This window comes from Bidens hawaiensis, unplaced genomic scaffold (genome assembly GCF_021521415.1).
Source record: "Bidens hawaiensis isolate Kalapana, Puna unplaced genomic scaffold, B.hawaiensis_p1.1 tig00039035_1, whole genome shotgun sequence".
Lineage (NCBI taxonomy): Eukaryota > Viridiplantae > Streptophyta > Magnoliopsida > Asterales > Asteraceae > Bidens > Bidens hawaiensis.
Genome location: NW_027496861.1, coordinates 15,752 through 29,850, shown reverse-complemented (window position 1 = coordinate 29,850; position 14,099 = coordinate 15,752). Strand labels below are relative to the sequence as shown.

The window sequence follows — 14,099 nt, the reverse complement described above, 5'->3', positions numbered from 1 at the left end:
CCCTTAAAAATATAATGAATGCTATGCTTTTAAGTTCGGAGATATCTGATAACATGTGGGGGGGAAGCTGTTTTATCTGCTTGTCATGTAATTAATAGAGTTCCACCTAAAGGAAAAGACAAAACACCATATAAACTATGGAAAGGCTATGCTCCTAATTTAAAATTTATTAAAGTGTGGGGGTGTTTGGCTAAAGTTGGATTGCCTAATTTTAAAAGAACCAATATTGGATCTAAAACTATAGATTCGGTATTTGTTGGTTATGCTCAAAATAGTGCTGCATATAGATTCATGTTATTAAATCTAGAGATGCTGAATTTTTTGAAAATGAATTATCCTTGAAAAGAGGTAAAGATATTGTGTTATCTAATGCTATGTTGTCTGCTAATAAACCATCTTCTAGTTCAATTAATGAGATTATTGATAATATTAAGCCTAGAAGAAGTAAGAGATGTAGAACTCAGACTAGTTATGGACCAGATTTTGTTACAACCTTTTTTAACTGAAAACTTTCAGATTGATATGCTTAATGAGGAATTTGTTTCTGTATACTTGATAGAAAATGATCCTAAAACTTATCAAGAAGCTGTAATTTTTGTTGATGTTGGTTTGTGGAAAGAGGCAATTAAAAGTGAACTAGATTCTATATTATTTAATAATACTTGGGAATTAACTGAATTGCCTAAAGGGACTAAGCCCATTACTAGTAAATGGATTTTTAAGAAAAAACTACGACCTGATGGAACTATTGATAAATACAAGGCTAGACTTGTAATTAGAGGTTTTACTCAAAAAGAAGGAATTGATTATTTTGACACATTCTCCGGTAACTAAGATCACAACTATTAGGTCACTTATTGCTTTAGCATCTATACATGATCTAGTTGTTCATCAAATGGATGTTAAAACAGCTTTTTTAAATGGTGATTTAGATGAGGAGATCTATATGTTACAACCTGAGGGTTTTATTATTTCAGGTCAAGAGAATAAAGTATGTAAACTTAAAAAATCTTTATACGGGTTGAAACAAGCACCTAAAAAATGGTATGAAAAATTAGATAATACCTTAAAAATGGATGGTTATTTGGTGAATAATTATGATTCGTGTGTATACTCTAAACAATTTGAATCAGGATATGTCATTATATGTTTATATGTGGATGATATATTGATTTTTGGTGCTAATGTAAATGATGTCAATAAAACCAAATCTTTTTAGAGCATCTCCACCCATTAGTTTTTGGTGACATGGCATGTGGTTTGGATTGGTTTATGGGTAGAGACAAACGTTTGTGTTAGGTTTGGTTTGCATTCTCAAACTTTTGAGAGGTGGGTTTGTTGTGGCCCCACCACAACCACTACACACAAATCATATATATATATATATATACACATATATATACATATTTATTATATTTTAATTGGGTTTAGATTGGTTTATGGATGGAGGAAAAGTGAGGTTTTTTGGTGAAAAGTTTAGAATATGATGTGGTGATGATGTGGGGGTTTGAATTGGTTTATGGGTGTGGATGCTTTTATCATCTAAATTTGAGATGAAAGACATGGGTGAGGCTGATGTAATTCTAGGAATTAAAATAAAAAGAAATCAATATGGTATTTCTTTAAATCAATCACACTATGTTGAACAAGTACTTAAAAAGTTTGGTTATTTTGATGTAAAACCCGTAAGAACTCCTTATGATCCTAGTGTACACCTTAAAAAGAATGAAAATGAAGGTGTATCACAACATGAATATGCAAGGATCATAGGAAGTGTTATTTTTTTAATGAACCACACTCGACCAGACATAGCTTATACAGTTAGTAGACTCGGTCGTTATACACATAATCCTAGTAAGGAACATTGGGATGCGGTTCATCGATTATTAAGGTATCTTTTAAGTTTGCATTATAATAAATTTCCAGCCGTGTTAGAAGGATATTGTGATGCTAATTGGGTCTCTGATAATGATGAAGTAAGTTCTACTAGTGGGTAGAGGTGGTCAAAAAAACCGGTTACGGAACCGGTTTGGCCGGTTTAACCGAAAACCGGTTTTTTAAAAACCGGTTTTTTTAAAAACCGGTTTGACCGGTTTACGTAACCGGTTTACGTATCGGTTATAAGTTTTGGACCCAAAACCGGTTTTATAACCGGTTATAAAAAAAACCGGTTTTTTTTAATAACCGGTTATTAAAAAACCGGTTAACCGGTTTTTAAAATAACCGGTTATTACCGTTATAAAAAAAACCGGTTAACCGGTTTTTTAATAACCGGTTAACCGGTTTAACCGGTTTTCGAACGTTACCAAACGGCCTTATAGCCGTTTTTTTGTGTTTTTGACCGTTTTTTAGCCGTTTTTTTTTGGTTTTTTTACCATTTTACCCCCACAAACATCTATATATAGTTTAGGTTGGGTATTGGTTAGATCACACTTGATTATACAACTCCAAAAGCTCTAAACGTTTATTTCATACGCGATTATACAACTCCAAACGCTCTTCTTTCGTAGTCGTTTATTTCATACTCGAGTATACCACTCTTAATTCGTAGTCGATTATCATGGCCTCCCAAAGTGCTGCTTCATCGGTCAACATGGGTGCCTCGAACACGGGAGAAACCGTCGTTCGGGTCATCCCCACGAAACGAAACCAAGATATTTGGCAACATTTCGACCTATGCGAAATGTCTAACGGAACCCAAAAAGCTAGATGCAAACATTGTTTGAAGTTTTATAACAAAGAAGCAAACTCCAGTTTAAGAGCTCATGTAGAAAAGCCCTCTTGCAAGGTCTTGAAGGACGAATCCGGAAGTAGTTCGCAGCCGGAGATGACGGAGGTTCTTCAAATTTTTAAATCTTGCACAAGTAGTTTATCCGGGGTTTACTATCCAACAAGCCCCATTGCTTTACCAAAAATTGCTGTCATGTGCACAAAGTTGAGTGACCTTCATTGTAGGGGTGCACCTTATTTTGATATGGGTGTAAAAATGAAAGAAAAATTTAAAAAATATTTTCAAGAACTACCCGCTGTTTTGACCTGTGCTGCTGCGTTAAACCCTTGCATCAATGTTGGTGGTGTTGAAGCTTTAATAGAAAAAATTTGTGATGAGCTAGGGTTAAACGACGATCAAAACCCCTATTATAGCCAAACTTTAAAGAATGATTTCAACACCACCTTGGCAAACATGTATGATGTTTACCTTACAAGATACGGGTCGTCTTCCCAAATTCATGACTCGTTAAGAGCTGTTGCCCAATCCCAATCCCAAACCGACCTTGAAATGGGGATGTACTACATGATTTGGGAAGACGCCGGTAAACGTCAAAGGGTAAACACCCCAAGCAGTGAACTTGGAAGGTATGGTGGTACCAACTTTGTGAAACACATGACTCCGGATGAATTTAGAAGTCTTGATTTGCTGGCTTGGTGGAGAGGTAAGGAGGATGAGTTTCCGATCCTCGCCGCCATGGCCAAAGATTTACTAACGGTCCAAGCTTCCACGGTAGCTTCGGAGTCTGCTTTTTCTGTTTCTGGCAGGGTTATATCGATTAGGAGGACTCGACTCACTCCACCAGCTGTAGAGATGTCGATTTGCTACAAGGATTACTTGGACTCTTTAGACAGGGCACAACATCAACGCTCACTCGAGGGGGAAATGGACTATGAGGCGGCCTTGTATGAAGACGAGGTCAATCAAGGACACACTCAACCAATGACCGATGAAGAAGCCGCGTACGACGATTACCTAAGGAATAGCTCGGGATCGGGTAGCGAAGAAAATGAGTAACAAACATCAACTTGTTAATGTAATCGTGTCTAAACATTCTTTAATGTTTGTATTTTTGAGTTACGAATATGCGATAACGATTTAATGTTTGTATTTTTAATGTAAAAGCTATAAATGAAAGTTATGTGTTTTTAATCTTCCAAGCAAAGAATGCTAACAACGAAACCCTAAACCCTAAAGCAAAAAAAAAAAAAAAAAAAAAAAAAAAAAAAAAAAAAAACCGGTTAACCGGTTAGACCGGTTTTTAAAAACCGGTTATAAAAAAACCGGTTTAATAACCGGTTCTAACCGGTTTCTAAACCGGTCCAAACCGGTTTGGCAGGTTTGAGTTTTCAGCAATAATAACCGGTTAATAACCGGTCCGGTTATTAACCGAACCGGTTTTTTTCTGGATAAAAAAAACCGGTCCGGTTAAAAACCGAACCGGTTTTTTCAAAAAAACCGATTTGTGCACCTCTACTAGTGGGTATGTGTTTATGTTAGGAGGTGGTGCAATTTCATGAAAATCTTCTAAACAAACATGTATTGCACGCTCCACTATGGAGTCTGAATTTATTGCTCTTGAGTTAGCAGGGCAAAAAGCATAATGGTTGAGAAGTTTATTAGGTGATATTCCATAATAGGGAAGGGAGGTAACTCCTATTCATTGTGATTCACAGGCCGCTATAGGTGTCGCCAAGAATGATGTGTATAATGGCAAGAAAAGACACATACGCCTAAGACATGGTTCGGTAACACATATGTTGAGAGACGGTGTTGGAATTTGTGAGATCTGAAAGAAATTTGGCAGATCCATTAACTTAAGCATTGACTAAAGGTTTGGTCTTATCAACGTCGAGGGGGATGAGGCTTAAACCCAATAGTGAGGATCGTATGGTGGGCACTCACAGTGGTCAAACGAAACCATATGAATCCTAATTTACACTACATTCTCATCCCTATGGCAAAAGGTAGTGTTTTTAAATTAAGGTTGAGAATTATATCTCTTAATGAATTCATAGTCTAATAAGGTGGTTCTTTGAGACGAACTTGATGAATTCACCGTAAATGTGTAGAGGTTGAACATTCTTATGTTCTTAATGATTTCAAAGCAAAATGTGGGTTAGTCAATGTATGAGGTAGGCTTTTGATTGAAATCACCTATGTGAGTGTGAAGGTGGAGCCGCTTTCTATAAGAGATATGGGATATCTCTTTAGATCACTCATGAATTCCAAGGTTTGTAAATGGCCACCTAATTTGTTTTAGTACCGCGAAGATTGAATAGAATACCGGGTTTGGTATGTGTTGTGGGGGGTGTCATCTGAATTCATTAAGTTCAAGAGTTATTCACTTAATGAAATTCTAATGTTGCCTCACTCCACTACGTGTTAATTCAAATTGTAAGATATTAACACTTATATACAAAACGAATTCAATATATGATCAGAATATTTTAAACTGTTGTGACTATCTTTTTGTGGGAGATTGTTGGAATAAAAAGAATAAAAAAAAAGTCAACTATTTAATATTATTAAATATAAAATTAATATATATTAATATTAAACTATCTTCCTATTCCATTCCAATCTCACGGTGTTATGTTTTCAATTTTCTTCAAGTTAGGAGAGTTTTTTTTATCAAAGCAGCAAAAAAAGTCTGTTCTGGAACAAACCACTTGAACCATATATCGACTAAAACAATGATCAACATGCAAAGTCATCAATGTATATCAGTTATATAAAGCTGGATAAATAGTACCGGAATGACATCACTCCAAAGAGTTAGGTGTTCAATCATAGATAAACACTTGAACAACTCAATCATGGTAGATTTTTCATCCATGATAAACTCACGTGTGAAAATAAGCTGCAGAAACATACTATATTCATATAAGTTTCAAAATCCGAAGAGAATGAGTAAGAAGTTACTTACCACGCTCTTAAGTGACGGACATTTCGATAAAAGATGTAGGAGAGTTTTTATGGAGTCATGGAGACCCATACATGATTCACGGATAAGGTTGTAAGGCTACCAAATCCATTAATATCGGTTGAGGATCAAATTTACACCATTGGAGAAACAATTCCGTTAAGTGATTTTTTCTTATTTAATATCGATTCTCTTCTACATTTTTTTCTTAATTTAAACCATCTTTTTTAAGCTGCTTTACTATGACTTTACTTTTCTGATTTTTTCTTCTGATTGCAAAACCGTGATAAACCGAACTAATGCCCTACTTATAGCACGAACGAACTTTTATAGGATTTGGTTTTTCTTTTACTGTTTAACTTAAATTAAACTAAATAATTATTTGTAATTTTTAAAATGTTTTCCCTTGCATTAATGAACTAAAATTTTTTAAAATGTTTTCCCAATCATTTTAAGATGTAATTTTTAAAAGTTCAATGACATCAAACATGTGTCTACCCTTTTAGACATACTATTACCATAATTTTTTTGTCTTTCTTTTTAGGGAAAATTTCCAAAATAAACATTTATGAAAACAAATTTCTAGTTTTAGGTGTTATTTGTGAAAAATTCCAGAAATAGGTATTATAAACTAGTCATGACGAGTAGTTTGTAGAACCAATTAAAAGTTGTCGCGTGTCCTTAAACTAACCGTAGCGAGCACGTTCAGTAATCATTTACTCGTCACGACTAATTAAGTTTCATGTCTTGTAATCAACGCCCATGAATAATTCATAAGTCCTTTAGTCGTGACGACTAGTTTACCCGGTTTCCATTCACTGCACGAGTAGTTTATTAGTAGTTAACTCGTCGTGACTAGTTTAACCTTATAATCTACTCGTCGCGATTAAAGGACTTATGAATTACTCGTGGGCGTTGATTACGAAGCATTAAATTTATTTAGTTGTGACGAGTAAATGATTAGTGAACGTGGTCGTTACGGTTAGTTTAAGGACACGTGACAAGTTCTAATTGGTTTCTACAAACTACTCGTCACGACTAGTTCATAATACCTATTTCTGGAATTTTCTGCAAATGATATCTGAAACTAGGAATTTGTTTTCATAAATATTTTGGGAATTTTCTCTTCTTTAATGAGTACGCTAAAACTAACGGTATAACGAGTATACCAAAACTGACCGAATAAAATCCACATCATAACGAGTACATCTGATTCTACTCCAGCGTGGGGATTTTTTTTTTGAAAGGTAAAAAAAATATCTGGAATATTTAACATTATAAATAATAATTATATTTTAGAAAAGAATTATCTGGAATATTAAAATCGAATCAGATCTGAACAAGCTTCATAAAGTGAACTCATCTTATCACATCTCATCTCATCTCATCTCATCTCAGGACCTCAACTACTGTACCCCAGATCTCATCTCCAAGGTTCGTTATTTGACTTTAGATCTATCTCCTCCTCGTTTTATTCTGTTAATCTGTTTATAAGTAGACCCCAACATCTATGTTTTGTGCATCTTCTATCGTTTTGTTTTATGGTTTTAATTGTATTTTGAGTACTTGGATCTGAATTAAAACTTTCCTTTTATCTTTGACTGATTTCTTTGAATAAACATAGAAAATATGGATTTGTTTGGCATGGTTGAATATATTTTTATTGTTTTTGTTGATTAGATTTGATTTGTATTATCTATATATCTTCATATTGAATTAATTTAATAATTTATGTTTTATAGGCCTGGCAAACCCAACTTGCAATCCTGATGGAATTCAAACGAAGAAAAAAGAAAAAGAAAACAATAAGAAATGCTTTTCAGTTATGGAATCGTGATGTATTTCTAAGCTTCAAAGAAGATGGTGCATACAAGACGTTGGTGGATCATCTTTATGCAGCTCTTGTAAGCTGACTCACCTAGTTGAGGAGAGAGCGCCACGGACATGTATCCCTTGATGGTATTTCCAATCGAATTAACCAGATGTTAGCCGGATCACATGATTGGTTTGGTGAGGGAAGCCGGATAATAATCTCAACTAGATAAGGGAGCCGAATAATAATCACAACTAGAGAGTAGGGACAATCGTTTATTTATGATATTATGATAGTTTGCTAAATGAGGTTCAGAATTCAAAGTTCAAATTTCCAGATAGAGAACTGAATAATAATCACAACTAGAATAGGGAACCGAATAATAATCACAACTAGAGAGTATGGTCAATCGTCGATTAATATTTGCTTGTTAAATGACGATGAGACTGTCAAGTGTACCAAGAGTACCTACAAGTCTCCCGTTAGTTTTTGTGTTAGATAATGATATCTAATTGAATATGAAGTTTATGTGCATAGATGTTTTTGTTTGAGATAATGATATATACGATTGAATATGAAGTTTATGTACATAAATATGATGTTCCTCATGATTGATTGGCTTGGTTATTTGATTTGAATTTTTAAATGTTGTATGACATTTTATTAAGTTTTATTGTATGGTATCCTTTTCAGATTTTATAGTACAGTGTAATGGGCATAACAAGAATGATAAAAGGTTACAGCTAAGTTGGTTTGTGGTACAAGAGGTTTGTAGCTATCAAAAGGTTTTTTTTTTTTTTTTTTTTTGAGTCTAATGTAGCTAGCTGATTGTTAATGTGGAATTTGCTTCTTTAGTTGGCCGAGGCACGTTTTCAAATTAACCTATTAAGTATTTGAAATTGCCAACTTTGTGTATTAATTGTAAACTTGAAGTATGCTATGTACTTACCAGCGTGAGCATATCTTTTGCTTTATTGGATTTGATGTTCTTAATCACCACCTGGTATGCTCAGAGTGAGATCTTCTTAAAGTTTAAATGGTTTGGATGCATGCATGTATTCATGAAGTAAACACTACATGGAATCTCATGAATTCAGGAGGAGCGTGAATTGTAGATGTATGTACGGTTTGGTTTTCACTTAAAAACTATTGATCGTTAACTGATAGGTTCAGTTTGGCTAATTCGGTTTTGTAGATGCATGTAAGCATAGCCTAACCAAAAAAGCCGGTTATCAAGAAAAGAATTATCCAACCGTTGTTGATCGAATCCTTTTCTTTAGTTATTTAAGTTCAATTACTTATAATTCGACTAATTTGTTTTTCTACTCATCCTAATACCTTAACCAAATTGACCATTTTTGAAACGACATGTGTCCAATTTTGTCAAAACCCGTTCTGACTCAAAACTAAAATGAGCATTTCTTAAAAAGACTTGTCTTATTCAAACCCTTTCTAACCCGTTACCCGACATGACCGGCCAGTTTTGCTAGGTATAATTATTACAACCTATAAAACACACTTTGTTTAGATAAAAACGAAAATATTAACATATAAGAATAATAAATACAAACCGATTAATATAGATTGTATGCTTATATTGTTCATCCTAAATGTCAATAAATATTCAAAACGTCGTAACGGTTGCTGTAAAAAAGAACCGATGAGCAAAGATAGAATGACAAATTTACTTACCGTCCCATGGTTAATAGACCATGCTAGATATTAAAGCTCGAGAGCTGACAAACCTAAGTAGCACAATCTATAAACCATTGCAAATCTACCCTTTGTCTTTGTTCATCAATTCTTTTTTTTCTTCAATCATTTGAGTTTTTGGTACATTTTTGACATTTAGAATGAAAGATACAGACACAAGTATTTGTATTTGTCATTGTTATTGGATTATATTTTCATTGTTTTTGAAACAAAACGTGTACTTTAGAGTAATAGATTAGAAAGCGTTCGAATCAGAGAAGGTTCTCGTTTAAAAATGGTCATTTTAGTTTTGAGTTAGAACAAGTTTTGACAAAAACGAACAAACGTCAATTTAAAAATGGCCAATTGTGTTAGGATGAGCAGAAAAACAAACTAATTAAACCATAACCAAAATATGGGGTGACCGAACCAAGATAACCGAAGAAAATTGATAAATGCTGATTCGGCTTATTCTTCTTTTTCATCTATAACCAACTTTGTTGGTTCGGTTAACCGAATTGTGATACATCTACAAAACCAAATTAACCGAACTAAACTGATAGATTAACCGAACAACTATACTTAACTAAAACCGAACCGAAGCGTTATATACATACATCTACTAATTCACACTACTCCCAAATCCATGACCTTCCTTCTCATGTGTTTACCTCCTAACCATTTAAACTTGACAAGTTGGCAGCTTCACAATTAATACACAATTTGCAGTTTTTAGTCACCATCTTAACCCAAAACAACCCATAAATTTATATTAAAATCCAAAACAGCCCGTCGTTAAGATTGTCAGGACTAGCTACTGATTGTGTGGAAGTCAAAACATCCAAAAAGAGTTCAACCAAAACATTAAAATAGTTAATTCTGGAAAAAACTTGAGCGATCTAAACAACGTCAATTTCTACCATGGAAGCACGTGGGGCGCGCAAGAGAGTTTTTAACATATTTGACTCCTGATCCTTCGCAACCATGGTTGTTATGCTAACCTTTTTAAGCTTGGGCGACCTAGACAAGATAAACTTCACAAACTCTAACTCACCCTCCAAATTTTTTAAATTATTAATCTTCAGTTCATTTAGATGCTCCAACTAAACACCTGATATATGCTCCAACCAAACATTAGAATGATATTTTGCAGAACGACATGTTGGACTAATCTGCAGAGAAGAGTCGTTATTTTTTGTGTGAGTGTATGGCATGAGATTAGGAAAAAAACAAAAAAAAAAAGAATGACAAATAGGATACTATTTATAACCTCTAGATCAATTTTCTCCAAGTTCGGAGAGTTTTTGATTAAAACAGCAAGAAAAGTCAATCCATAGCCATCTTGAAAAGTCATTTGTTCGAAACAAAAGGATTTGAGGTGGATTAGTGAGGTTGGAAGCTCCTGTGGAACCAAGTCTGAAACAAACCACTTGAACCATATATAGACCAAAACAATGATCAACATCCAATGCTAAAAAAACATCAGTTATATAAAGGTGAATAAATATTACCAGGATAATGTTACTCCATATAGAAAGATGTTCAATCACAGGTAAACACTTGAATAGCTCAATCATGGTGGAATTTTCAGGTCCGATTATATTTTCTTCGAGCATAAGCTGCAACAACTTACTATACTCAGATACGTTTCCAAATCCCAAATTCCAAGAGAATGAATAAGTTACTTACCAAACTAAAGCTCTTAAGTGATGGAGAGTTAGATAAAAGATGTAGAAGAGTTTCTATAGAGATCCCTACACATTCCAAGGATAAGCTTGTAAGGCTACCAAATCCATTGAATGTCGGTTGATGGTCAATGTCACACCAACTAAGATCTAGGTCCGTTAAGTGATGCAATGACAAGAAAGATACGGGTAAATTATAACTTGAACTCTCGCAAGGTTCATCAAACCGAAGTGTTAATCTGTTGACATTATGGTTCTTCGACAAATGAAGCATTATTTGATCAACTTCATAAAATGGGTAACCAAATTTTGAATATTCGTCAGTTACATCAATGGTTAGGGTGAACTCGTGTATTTGATCCTGGCGCAGTAACATAATTTGGTGTATAGCACAGAAAAGTTGATGTGTCTCCATCATTTGGTCTCCAGACGGTGTAGAAAACACGAGTTTAGGAATTTTGGTCCATTTGTACCTCCATTCCCTTGATAGGATACTTGTCCTTGCTGACTCTTTAATTGGTAAAAGACATAGGATGGTTTCTATTATGGTTTGAGGAAGTGTGGTGATTATATCCACAGGTAAAGGTAAAGGTTTAGCTTTAGACAAGCGTTGAGCTTTAGTCAAGCGTTTAGCTTTCATCTCGGCGTGTTTTGTTGAATCGATACTACAACTGTGAAGATCAATTTAAGATAAAACAATATTAACATGCAGACATATAGGCATAAGGCATAAAGTACATATATAGGTGTAGCTATGCTTTTGCTTGTGATTAACTTATAAAAAGCACCACAACAATGTTTTTAAAAAAGATAAAAGAGTTAAACTACACCTAGAAGTTAAAACCGACGGTAAACTGTAAATACATATCGAGGGGTTCCGTAGAGTACCTTGATTCGAAGAATGTCAATGATTACAGATAGATCGATTTTGGTCAAAGTGTTGATGAATGATGATAAAACTTAAAAGGATAAGGTTTTCTCTTATGTTGGGCTTAGATAAAACCTAAAAGTGGGCCCAGGCGAAAACGTTAAGGTTATTTGTTAACTGAATAAAACTTTTTTTTGTGAAACTTAACCAAAGCTGAAATGGTTTGTTTACTGTTTAATCGAAATATTGAACACCCCTTGTTCCACTATGTATTTATTTTCTTCATAACTTTCATTTATACCGGTATTCATTTAAAAAACCGATAATTTATCCGTATCGGATTAGACTAAAAAATGGTACAACCGGTTGTACCGGGAGGCTCAACCAGGTTGTATAGTTTATCTTATTATTTCATATAAATGATTCCATAATAAAATATCATTCAAAAGTTAATTCATGTTCAAAAAACAATACAAAAGCACTTGATATTCAAACGCAGTTCTTTTAAAATAGATTTATGTCATCGGAGTGTTTTAAAAACCGGTTCAATCAGTTGAACGGGATTTTGGTGAGCACCCCGATATTTTGTACCCGGTATATTTGAACAGTTTTATGAACGTTAAACCGGCCAGTTTTCATAAAAAAAAACGGTTTAAAAGCCTACCAGATTTTTTATGTTTCAGGCCCACTTTTTTTTTTTAATATGCTACTTATTTCATGTGATTTTTGTATATTATAATATAGGTAACTAAAACTTCATATTTATTATTGTTAAAAATGAAAGTACTTATACTTTTGTTGATGAGGATGGCGATGAAAGTGAATTTCTTCTTTTAAACGATCGTGAACTCGATGCATGCAACACTTCGATGACATAAATCTATTTTAAAAGAACTTTGTTTGAAAATCAAGTGCTTTTGTATTGTTTTTTGAACATAAATTAACTGATATTTTATTATGGAATCGTGTATTTTTTTGGTTTTTTTTTGAGTTAAATATGCATTTATATGAAATAATAAAGTAAACTATACAATCTAGTTGAACCTCCAGGTACAACCTGGTTCAACCGGTTGCACCATCTTTTTGTCTAATCCGGTACGAATAAAATACCGATTTTTAAAGCATTGAAATGAAATTCACTTTCATCGTCATCCTCATCAACAAGAGTATAAGTACTTTTATTTTTAAAATAATAAATATGAAGTTTTAGTTACCTATATTATAATACTAGGATAGTGGCCCGTGTTACACATGGATGGAAAAAATTTCAAATGTCATATATATATATATGTGTGTGTGTGTGTGTGTGTGTGTAGCTATCATAAGAATTCTTTATATTGTTTTCTGCAAAACCACAAGATGTAGGAAAAATATATATAGCTATCATTAGTTATAAATAATTAATTGTAGTCAAAATCGGTTTTTAAATCATTTGAAAGGAATAGTTGGATATGATTCTAGAAACATTAATTAGTGAGGTTATGATTTTAGAAAATATTAATTAGTGAATTATGTGGCAATTTTAGAGATGGAAACCTTGTAAGCTTATGTGGACATCCTATTTGATGGCCATGTGGATATCCTTTTTGCTTTAATAGTATAGTAAGAAGATTAGCATTAGGATTAAAATTAATTGATTAATTAAGTGAAAGTTATAGGCATGGAAAGTGGATGACATGGAACATTAGATGGACACCCTAAGAGAAGGACAAGTGGACAAATTGATTTTACTTTATTATATTAGTTAGATTAGATGTAATAAAGTCAAAGTAAATGTTAAGTTATAAATTCAAAACTTTAAATGTTAAGTTTGACAAATACATGTGTTATATATTGGTTTAAATGTTAATTAGCATTAGGATTAAAATTAATTGATTAATTATGTGGAAAATTAGAGAAAATTACTGTTTGCGTCCCTGTGGTTTTAAGACAGAGGCACAATGAGTCCTCGAAAATTTTTTTGAACTGGTTGAGTCCCCGTGGTTTCAAAAATAAACCATTTGAGTCCCTGCCCTTACTTAACTTTTATAATAAACTTTCATTTTACTGAAACTATAGGGACTCAAATTGTTCATTTTTGAAACCACAGGGACTCAAATTGTTTGTTTCTAAAACCACGGGGACTCAAACAGTTCAAAAAAAATTTCGGGGACTCATTGTGTCTCCGTTCTAAAACCACAGGGACGGAAACAGTAATTTTCGGGCATGGAAAGTGGATGACATGGAACATTAGGTGGACACCATAGGAGAAGGACAAGTGGACAAATTTGTTTTGCTTTAATATATTAGTTAGATTAGATTAGATGTAATAAAGTCAAAGTAAATGTTAAGTTATGAATTCAAAA

At 33.5% G+C, this 14,099-nt stretch overlaps 1 protein-coding gene across 5 annotated transcripts; it reads right to left on the bottom strand.

The window, feature by feature from the left end:
* Positions 1-10,069: 10,069 nt before the first annotated feature.
* Positions 10,070-11,526, bottom strand: LOC143590882 (F-box/FBD/LRR-repeat protein At1g13570-like). 5 transcript variants are annotated; one of them, XM_077071232.1, is made up of 3 exons: positions 10,891-11,526; positions 10,713-10,820; positions 10,070-10,630 (listed from the first exon to the last, which is right to left on the bottom strand). In XM_077071232.1, the coding sequence occupies exons 1-3, from the start codon at positions 11,524-11,526 to the stop codon at positions 10,292-10,294; spliced, it is 1,083 nt and encodes a 360-aa protein (XP_076927347.1). In that variant the 3' UTR covers positions 10,070-10,291. The 5 variants fall into 5 exon arrangements, with proteins under 5 accessions (XP_076927347.1, XP_076927348.1, XP_076927349.1 ...); XM_077071233.1 differs by having other exon boundaries at positions 10,070-10,603; XM_077071234.1 differs by having other exon boundaries at positions 10,393-10,820.
* Between the last annotated feature and the right edge of the window lie 2,573 nt (positions 11,527-14,099).

Excerpts from the sequence above, each read along its gene's own strand:
- LOC143590882 (XM_077071232.1), bottom strand. The coding sequence starts at position 11,526 with ATGAAAGCTAAACGCTTGACTAAAGCTCAACGCTTGTCTAAAGCTAAA. Across the intron at positions 10,821-10,890 it reads CACTTAAGAGCTTTAGTTTG|CTTATGCTCGAAGAAAATAT; the intron begins GTAAGTAACTTA and ends AAGTTGTTGCAG. Across the intron at positions 10,631-10,712 it reads TATGGAGTAACATTATCCTG|TGGTTTGTTTCAGACTTGGT; the intron begins GTAATATTTATT and ends ATATGGTTCAAG.